The sequence below is a fragment of the Sorex fumeus genome, unplaced genomic scaffold, assembly GCF_029834395.1.
Source record: "Sorex fumeus unplaced genomic scaffold, SorFum_2.1 ptg000098l, whole genome shotgun sequence".
In the NCBI taxonomy this organism is placed as follows: Eukaryota; Metazoa; Chordata; class Mammalia; order Eulipotyphla; family Soricidae; genus Sorex; species Sorex fumeus.
The window spans coordinates 63,924,460-63,934,929 of NW_026606155.1; the positions used below are offsets into that span (position 1 = coordinate 63,924,460).

The 10,470-nt window shown below is 41.6% G+C and overlaps 1 protein-coding gene across 3 annotated transcripts in view; it reads left to right on the forward strand.

Moving 5' to 3' along the window:
• The window catches only part of HEATR5A (HEAT repeat containing 5A), a 95,717-nt gene extending 87,556 nt beyond the window's left edge, over positions 1–8,161 (forward strand). For all 3 annotated transcript variants that reach the window (XM_056133816.1, XM_056133817.1, XM_056133818.1), the window contains 5 exons: positions 980–1,252; positions 3,887–4,111; positions 5,635–5,786; positions 6,204–6,417; positions 6,717–8,161. In XM_056133816.1, the coding sequence (XP_055989791.1) occupies positions 980–1,252; positions 3,887–4,111; positions 5,635–5,786; positions 6,204–6,417; positions 6,717–7,021 (1,169 nt within the window). In that variant the 3' untranslated portion in view covers positions 7,022–8,161. The remainder of the gene's footprint in view (positions 1–979; positions 1,253–3,886; positions 4,112–5,634; positions 5,787–6,203; positions 6,418–6,716) is intronic.
• The last annotated feature ends 2,309 nt before the right edge of the window (positions 8,162–10,470 follow it).

Below are 10,470 nucleotides of genomic sequence, written 5' to 3' on the forward strand. Positions count from 1 at the left end.
GCCCAGCTGAGAAACACTGAGCTAGACAATATTTTAAGGCTTAGAGAGTTTCCGAGAATTTCTTTGGATTCTATGAAATAAAAGTTATAGAGAGTGGAAAGATAGTATTTGCTTGCACGTACTTGCCCTGTACATGGCAAGCCCTTGTTAGATACCCAGCATTACGGAGTTCCCCAAGCACCTCCAGGAGTGATCCTTGAGCACAGAGTTAAGATTAAACCCTGAGTATCACAGGGCTCAAAATTTCAGGGATTATTCCTGTTTTGTGCTCAGGAATCATTCCTGGCAAGCTCAGGGAACCACTTGGGATGCCAGGGATCAAACCCAGGTTGGCCATGTACCAAGCAAGTGCTCTGCTCTTCTATACTATCGCTCCATGGGGTCACGATCCTCCCGTTGTTCATCGATTTTGCTCGAGCGAGCCCAGTAATGTCTCCATCATGAGACTTTGTTGTTACTGTGTTTGGCATATCGAATACATCACGGGTAGCTTGCCAGGCTCTGCCGTGCGGGCGAGATACTCTCGGTAGCTTGCCAGGCTCTCCAAGAGGGGCGGAGGAATCAAACTCGTGTGGGCCATGTTGGCTGCTTGTAAGGCAAACGCCCTCCCGCTGTGCTATCGCTCCAGCCCATCGCTCCGTGGGGACAACACATTTAAATGACTGATGTCTGAATATTAATGAAAGAGGGGCTGGAAGGATAGTACAGTGGGTAGGGTGCTTGCCTTGGATGCAACTGACCTGGATTCAATCCCCAACATCCCGTTTGGTCCCCTGAGCCTACCAGGAGTGATTTCTGAGTACAGAGCCAGGAGTAATCCCCAAGCATCACCAGGTGTGACCTAAAAATACACAAAAGAAGAAAAGCAGTATGGAGGCATAAGAATGAATCGAATTATCATCAACTGGAAATAAACCCATCAAGAAGCATTTACTCCACATCTCCAATAAGCATTTGCTCTATGCTTTCTGTCTTTCAGTTGATGATGGTGCTGCTGAAAAAGAAACCTTACCAGAGTTTGGAGAGGGAAAAGACACAGGAGGACTTGTGCCCGGAAAATCTTTGGTTTTTGCAACACTGGAATTGTGTGTGTGCATCCTAGTTAGACAGCTCCCAGAACTAAATCCTAAATTGACGGGAAGCCCAGGAGTGAAATCTGCCAAGCCACAGGTGCTGTCAGAAGATGGAAGTAGGTTGGTGTCAGCTGCGTTAGCCATCCTTGCAGAGCTGCCTGCCGTGTGCTCCCCGGAAGGTAAGCCATGGACTCTGCCTGCTCAACTTGGCGCTGAAGGGGCAGACAGATAGTGGAGATAATGGTTGCTAATCCATCCCCTATTAATTAATGCTGACCTGAAAGTTTTAGATTTGTTTTATAATCTTTTGTGATTAACATGACATTTTAGTAATCTGCTTTACTAAAAGGGTGAAAGTAAATGTTGAGACAGCAAGTGCTATAGACAGATCTATGCTTCTGTGACTAATAATACTTTTTGGTTTTTTTGGTTTGGGGAGGCCACACATGATGTGCTCAGGATTTACTTCTGGCACTACACTCAGGTGTTATTCTTGATGGAACTTAGGAGACCACCCATATGTGAGGTGGATCAAGCCTTGTTCACATGTGAGGCAAGATCCTTGCCCATAGTATTATTTCTCCAGCCCCTGTGACTAATAACAATTTTAACTAATTATCAGTGGCAATTACGAGCACCTGGGCTTTATTTTGTGTACATATTGGGGAGGCAGTGTATGCAATGTCAAATGTGCTTTCCCTACCTTAGTGATGACACATTTGTCAGCATATGCAGTTTTATTTGGAATCAAGTGCATTCTTTCAGTATAGCATTTAAGGCTATACTTCCCTCTTCCTTATTCCTTCTGTATGACTTTTTGGTTTGTTTTTTGTTTTGGGGCTTGGGGGCCACACCCAGTGGTTCTCAGGGTATACTCCTGTCTCTGCACTCATGGATCACTACTCTGGGGACCATGTGTGGTGCCAGGGACCAGACCAGGGTCAGCCACATACAAGGAAAACACCCTAGCCACTGTATTATCTCTCCAGCCCCCTGAAAGAAATTTATCTTAGAGGGGCTGGAGCCATAGTACAGTAGGTAGGGTATGTGCCTTGTACACAGCTGACCAGGATTTGGTCCCCCGCACCCCATATGGTCCCCCAAGCACTGCCAGGAGTAATTACTGAATGCCGAGCTAGGAATAACCCCTGCCCATTGCTGGTGTTGCCCAAAAACAAAAGAAAAAAATTTTTTTACTTAGTTGTGAAGAGAAACAAAAAGAGAGGAATAAGTATTCGAGAGAGTACACAGGCTTCTCTAGAGTGGAAAAAGCCTGTGTGTGACTTTCAAACCCAGCTGACTTCATGCTCAACCCATTGTTCCTGGTGTTTTGTTTTGTTTTGTTTTTGACCTAAAGCAATCTCATCACTTCTGTTTTTTAAAAATTCCGCCTTCTTTTAAAGTTTGGCTTCAGACCTACCTCATCTTTGAAAGCTTCCCTAAAACTCACTTACGTTGTGCTCTGTTTTTTTTTAATGTGTTTATACATTCAAATTAAATATTTTTTCTACGTGTAATATGTTGTTTTATATGTCATAGAGATGTAATTATTACACACATTGAAGATAAACATGTCTGTGTACAGTAAAGTTTTATAGCCTGTAGGAAATCCTTGTAGCACATAATAGGTATGTAGTACTTACCAGATACTTCTCAGTTGATAAACATCTTTTACATTTTCCTTGAGCCATTTATGTTCTGTCTTATTTTGACTTCAATTTGATGTAAAAATCTATATTTCTTGTTCACATGTACTACATGTAAATATAATGATTGATTGATTAATGATTACATGTAAATATAATGATTAATGTCAAAGCAACTTACTGGTTGAAATCACAGATCTTGAGTTTCATGGAGCAAAATGGAGTGGCTGAAAAGTGACTAGCAGAGGATTAGAGGGAATATGTGTAGCCTCTGGGAAAATTTAACTGACTGCTTTAGTTGTTCTGTTTTGTGGGGCTTGCGGGATGTATATCAGTGTTGGTCATAGCTAGTCCTGACTCCGCACTCAGGGATCACTCCTGGAGGACTCGGAGGACCATATGGATTGCCCAGGATCAAACCAGGGCCAGACATGTGCAAGGCAAATGTCCTACCCCCTATACTATTGCTCTGACTCCAACTACTTTAGGTTTTTGCCTTTTCTCTTTAATCTTAAATATAACTGTTTTTTTATGTTAGCGAAAACTCTAATATTTAGTATTGAGTGGCTCACTAAAAGTTCTTTGAAAAGAATTAACAAAATTAATTCACATAGTGGTAATAGTTACACGACATTGTGAATATACTAAGTAAACCGAACTACACACTTGAATTAAAAGTTTTTTTGTGGGGTTTTTGGCGGGAGTGGAGGGTACACCCAGCTCTGTGCTCAGAGATCATTCCTGTTGGTGCTCAGGAGAGTAAGTGGGGAACACAGGGAACCAAATAGGTTTGAACCCCAGTCAGCACATGCAAGGCAAATGCCCTGCCCTCTGTACTATTGCTCCTTGAATTTTACACTTTAGATAGTTTAAATGGCAAGTTTTATGTTGTAAATATTTTACCTTACTTGGAAAATTAATTCAGCGTTTGTCAACTATCCAATCAGATAGCAAAAGATAATGATAACTATATAATATAATATTTTCACACATACTGACCTAAAGTAACCCTTAAAAAATCTGTTACTTATATTATCTTAACATTTATAATTGTTTATGAAAAAATGTGAAGACCTACCATCCTTGGATGTGTCTTCTCATTGATCTTTCTTTTAAGAAACTATGTATTGACTGAAGTGCAGAGTGTTTTTGAAATTTGTCTTACAGGAAGCATCTCAATTCTCCCTACTATCTTGTACCTCACAATTGGAGTCCTCAGAGAAACAGCTGTACGGTTACCTGGGGGCCAGCTCTCCTCAACAGTGGCAGCTTCCCTCCAGGCTCTGAAAGGAATAATATCTTCTCCCATGGCCCGAGCTGAAAAGAGCCATAGCGCTTGGACCGACCTTCTTCGTAGTGCTTTATCAACAATTCTTGACTGTTGGGATACAGGTAACTAAGAATACTTGTAAATGTTTGTTCAATTCCTGAAGTGAAGGTGCATACCTTGTGTACAGCTGACCCTGGTTCAAACGATTAATGTGGGCTAGAGGAGATTAAAGACTACATATATTTGGTTGTTGTCAAAGCAGTTTACTGGTTAAAATTACAGATCTTGAGTTTCATGGAGCAAAATGGAAGAAGATTCATTAAGAATATAGTCATAAAAGAGTGTTATGACAAGAATACAACAGTATAAAGTACAGTTTTGGGGTCTGTATTTTATATGTAGATGCAAGATAAATTCAGGATCAAGTATAGGTTCCTCTTGACAGAAAACTGAATTGAGTTTGGTTTTTTTTTTTTTTCAAAGAGAGACACTAGTTTGAGTTCATGCCCATGAAGAAAATAAAGATAATATAGGAGTGACTAGGGCTGAAGCAATAGCACAGCAGGTAGGGTGTTTGCCTGGTATGCAGCAGACCTGGGTTCGATTCCTCCACCCCTTTCAGAGAGCCCGGCAATCTACCGAGAATATCTCATCTGCACGGCAAAGCCTGGCAAGCTTCCCGTGACGTATTTGATATGCCAAAAACAGTTACTGGTACCTGCTCGAGCAAATTGATGTACAATGGGAGTACAGTGCTACAGTGCTATGGGGAATTAGAGAAGTAGTAGGGCACGTAGGGCACTTGCCTCGCACACAGCTAACCTGGGTTCAGTCCCCTGGGCCCCATAGAGTCCCCCAAGACTGCCAGCAGTAAGCCCTGAACACTATCATATGTGATCCCTTGAGCATCTCTCAGCACAGGGTTAAAGCAGAAATTAGTAAAGGACATGGACAGGATGTTTTCATCATAATATTCCCCCATACTGCTTACTAATGCTGGGACAGTGAACTTAACATGTAGGTCTTCAAATGCAGGAGGAAGTGGGAGTACCCAGAGAAACCCCACACGGACAGACATTGGGAGAACATGGCAGCCTTCACACACTGATCCTAGGCAGGACATGAATGTTTTCCCTTACCAACAGTATGATGAAATGTTATTCAAGGACCTGTTATATGTGTTAACTGGTATCTCGGCTTATGAAAAGTGTCATTTCTTCGTCAGTTCTTTGCTTTGCAATTACTTTCTTTAAAATTAATTTTTGGGCCACACCCAGCTATGCTCGGGGCTTACACCTGGCTCATGCTTAGAAGTAACCATATATGGTGCTGGAATCAAACTTTAATCAAACTTCGGTTAACTGAATGTAAGGCAGTTAACCCCTGTACTATCTCTCTGGCCCATCACCAGGAATTTTAAAATCCGTCAGTACTGGGCCAGAGAGACCATCCACTGAATGCAGTGCTTGTACGCCTTCCATGCAGACATGGCTTTGATCCCAAACTCTCAAGCACCACCAGGTGTGGCCCCAAAAGAAGAGTATCAGTGTTTTGTTGTGTTTATCTGTTTTGTAAAAAATAAGAATATATGACCACCAAACGACAGAGTAAATGCGGCAGCATTGGGATCATTTCTTGTCAATAGCAGGAGCACACCGAGAGCTGGATGAAATCAGTCTGCTCACGGCCATCACAGTCTTCGTCCTGTCGACCAGTCCAGAGGTATCTGCCATCCCCTGTCTGCAGAAGCGCTGCATTGAGAAATTTAAGGCTACTCTTGAAATAAGAGATCCTGTGGTAAGTGTCTTTAGCCAAGAGATCCTCCTAAGAGAAAAACATGTTTAGATTCTTGCCAAACTGTTCTTTGTTATTTTGTCACGAACCACAAGTACAAGACTCATACTTTATTTTCAGATTTGAACTCAATTTTCTTGGAGTGGCAAAGACAAATAGTAGTATTCTTGTTCTTTGACCCTAAGGATAGGTAGAGAAAGATAAACCAAAATAATTGGGGGCACCTATCTCGTGCCTAGGGTCTCAGGCACTATAACGTGCCAGGCAGGCAAAGCATGCAGTTCAGCCCTTTGAGTTGTCTCCTGTTCCTTAGGGATTGCTTAAAAGTTTACTTCTGTATTTTTATCCACCTTTGAATTTTGCTTATAAAATGTACTTTACATTTTATTTGTAGTTTATACTGTTTTTGTCTCTTAATAGGTTCAGATGAAAACCTATCAGCTCCTACTTTCCATTTTTCAATATCCAAATCCAACTGTGTCCTACCCTTACATCCATTCATTAGTATCCCCTATTGTGGAAAAACTTCAGGAAATAGACAAGAGAAAACCTGAGGATGCCACTGAGCTTCAGATCTTTCAAGAAGGCATAAAGGTCTTGGAGGCACTGGTCTCTGTTGCAGAAGAACAGCATCGTAAGTATTGCTTAAAAAGTAGAGTATCACTCATAAAATAAAGCATTCAGATAGGTATAACATTAATCCCAAATTTTTATACTATACAATATTAATTTGGGAGATAAGATTGAAAGAATTGTATTTCCTCAAGGGAAAAATGTGTATAGATGATTTCATTTACATTCATGTGCAAAGCATTATCTATATATCCCTCCCCCTATAAGGAGGACAAACAGAAGTTTTATATAATGAACATTTATTATTTACATTTATATCCCTGAACCTACTAGAACTTACATCCTGTGTTTACTTTCCAGGCTCTCAGCTGGTGGCCTGTCTTCTGCCCATCCTTATTTCCTTTCTTTTGGATGAGAATGCTCTGGAATCAGCAACTTCCATAATGAGAAATTTACATGACTTTGCTCTGCAAAATCTCATGCAGTTTGGGCCTCAGTACTCCTCAGTTTTCAAAAGTGTGATGGCTTCTTCCCCAGCGCTAAAAACTCGCCTTGAGGTTGCTATAAAAAGCAGTCAAAGTGTCAGAGTTAAGACACCAACATCCAAGAATACTGAGAACCCTGGAAAGAATTCAACAATCCAGTTAAAGACCAATTTCCTGTGATTTTTTTTTTCTCTCTTACAGAAAGCACCTTAATAACTGATCATTTCCTTTCCTTCCCTTGGGACAAAAGTAACATTTGAGACATAAGTGCACTTGGAAGTCTGGTTTATTGTTTTAACTTAAATAGATAGGACTTTTCAAAGTAACAGCAAACTTTTTTGGTAGGGTTTTTCTTTCTCCCACGAAGCTCTGTCAGAATTCTTGTCAGGAATTTCAAGAAAGTGTTAAAGAGTTTAATTTCCTACTCAATCTACTGCTATAAAAATGAAATTCTTCTCACAGTTATTCATGCATGGTAATCTTCATACTATGACATAACAGCTTTGTCTCTAGTATAAATTACCTGCATTTATATTGTATCCAAATTGCATATTTAAAATTCTGGCTTATTCAATAATTATATTAAATTTTCTCAGATTTCTCAAATAGCATAAGTGATTGGAAAGCTATTTAGAAACTTGGTTTACAATATACAATATATAATAGAGCAAATTGATTACAATATACAGTGACTTAACATTTGGTATCTATAAATATTAAGCTTTTTACTGTCTTCTAGTTTTGCTTATGTAGAATTCAAAAAATGAATCCTACTCATTTCATATAGAATAGAGTCTTTATTTTTCCCAAATGAAATTTCTGTTACCTTTGTTCTTAACAGTTCTGTTTACTTTCATTTGTGGCAAACATTCATACCAGTAAGTTTAATAATAGACTTATTTCTATATTTAGATCAACTATGGGTTTATATAAATGCAAGATTTAGTACAACAAATTTAAATAATCAGTGACTGTTTTTTTAACTTGAAACATATTTTAATATCAAAAAATCTAATGATAAAGTCATATTGGTCAAGAAATATTTTTTAACTCTTGGTGGTCATTGACTCTCCTGCTTCTGTGTTAAACTCAAATTCAGGCAGTGTCAAAACAAAGCACTAACAAAAACAGAAGTGAGAAGGGACATGTTTAGAATTGAGAAAATAGTCTGAGTCAAGCAAGAACAATGTGATGTACTCTATTTTATTATGTTTGTGTATAAATCTCTTGTAAATTCTTCCGAATGAAAACATTTGAAAAAATGCTAACACTACAATCAATTTTTCTAATTTACATAAATAAAGCTAATTTTCTTTATCATTCTTGCATTTGGAATTATTTTACCCCCTTAAACTGCTTTGTGAATTATGGAGCAAATAAATAATATACTCTTTTTTAATTTCGCATTTTTCCTCAGAGGAGTCTTTGGAGCCATTTGTTTTCTTTCTTTTTTGTTTGTTTGTTTTCAGTATTTGGGTTCTTTTTCTTATTATCTCGTGAATTTGAGCATATGCTTCCTCTTTTTTTGTTTGTTTGTTTGGGTTTGCAGATTGCACCCCCTCAGTTTTCAGAGCTTACTCCTGGGTCTGTGCTTAGGGACTACTCTTACTATTGTTCAGGGGTTCATATACAGTGTTGGAGGATTATATACCCAGATTTGAAACAGGGTCTCAACCTTTGTACTAGATCTCAAGCCTCTTCTTTTCACTATTTTTAGTTTTGGTTTGTTTGGGAGCATGTCTGGCGGTTCTGAGGGCTTACTTCTTCTTCTGCACTCAGGGATTACTCCTGACAGTGCTCAGGGGACCATATAGGATGTTGGGATCAAACCCCAGTCAGCTGCATTCAAGGGTAGCACCCTACTACTTGCTGTACTACCTCTTCGACCCTGTGTTTACATTTCTTTTTTTTTTTCTTTTTGGGTCACACCTGGCGATGCATAGGGGTTACTTCTGGCTCTGCACTCAGGAGTTACTCCTGGTGGTGCTCAGGGGACCATATGGGATGCTGGGAATCGAACCCGGGTCGGCCGCGTGCAACGCAAATGCCCTACCCACTGTGCTATCTCTCCAGCCCCAACATTTCTTTTTTTTTTTTTTTTATTGAATCACTGTGGGAAAGGTTACAAAGCTTTCAGGTTTAGGTCTCAGTCATGCAAATATCAAACACATTTCCCTTTACCAATACTTATTTTTTATCATGAAGAACCCCAATAAAACCCCACCCCCCACCCCTCCCAGTCCCTGTGAGGCAGATGAATTCTAGTTAACACTCTATCTGCTTTGATTAGATTCATTGTTTCAATAAAAGATTCACCACTATTATTTAGAGTTTAACCCCCCCCCCCAAATCAGACATGCTGAAAAAGCATTGTGAAGTGATTTGCTTTCTACAGCTGGGTTCAAGAATTAAATGTTGGTTTTGGATTTCTGCTATTTTACTTATTGACCCTGGAAGTATTTCTACTGAAAGTCAGATAGTTAAGAAATTGGTTTCTGTGCTCTGGAGTCGTGGCCGTGCTGGAGAGCCGCTCGTGGGGGGCAACTGGTGGCCTCGGTAGGGCGTGAAGGGCAGACCAAAACGCCCCCCTTCCCATGAGGTTTTAGTCACCCCCACACCCCGGCTCATACCTGCTGTCCACAAGGCTCCCATGCGGCCGCCATCTTTCTTTCCAGAGAGGAGAGGGCGAATGGGGCAACACCCTTTCCCCTCCGGAGAGACATGATGGCCTGGATTAACGCATAGTCCTTTCACTTTTCTGCTCCAAGCTGCTGGGTTCTGCATTAAGTCCTTGTGCTTCTGGGGCTGTGGCTGTACTGGAGAGCCGCTCATGGGGGGCAACTGGTGACCTCGGTAGGGCATGAAGGACGGACCAGAACGCCCTCCTTCCCATGAGGTTTTAGTCGCCCCCACACCCCCGGCTCATACCTGCTGTCCACAAGGCTCCCATGTGGCCGCCATCTTTCTTTCCAGAGGGAGGAGGGCGGAAGGGAGCAACATCCTTTCCCCTCCGGGCAGACATGATGGCCTGGATTAACTCATAGGCCTTTCACTTTTCTGCTCCAAGCTGCTGGGTTCTGCATTAAGTCCTTGTGCTTCTGGGGCCGTGGCTGTGCTGGAGAGCCGCTCATGGGGGGCAACTGGTGACCTCGGTAGGGCGTGAAGGACGGACCAGAACGCCCCCCTTCCCATGAGGTTTTGGTCGCCCCCACACCCCCGGCTCATACCTGCTGTCCACAAGGCTCCCATGTGGCCGCCATCCTTCTTTCCAGAGAAGAGAGGGCGAATGGGGCAACACCCTTTCCCCTCCGGGCAGACATGATGGCCTGGATTAACGCATAGTCCATTCACTTTTCTGCTCCAAGCTGCTGGGTTCTGCATTAAGTCCTTGTGTTTCTGGGGCTGTGGCCGTGCTCCAAACTTAACTCTGATTTTCAGGGAGAAACGTTGGGTGGTTTACTTCCCATTGATCTCTTTGTATATAGAGAGATGTCGCGCGGCCGTGTAAGAAGCCACGCGGTTTTGAGGAAAAGTCCTAGTTCCCGCATACTCGAGCTGTGCTTGTAGAGGCTTCTGGTCACCGGGGTTCCATCTGGGGGAGGCGGGACGCGGTACCTACCCCATCTGGG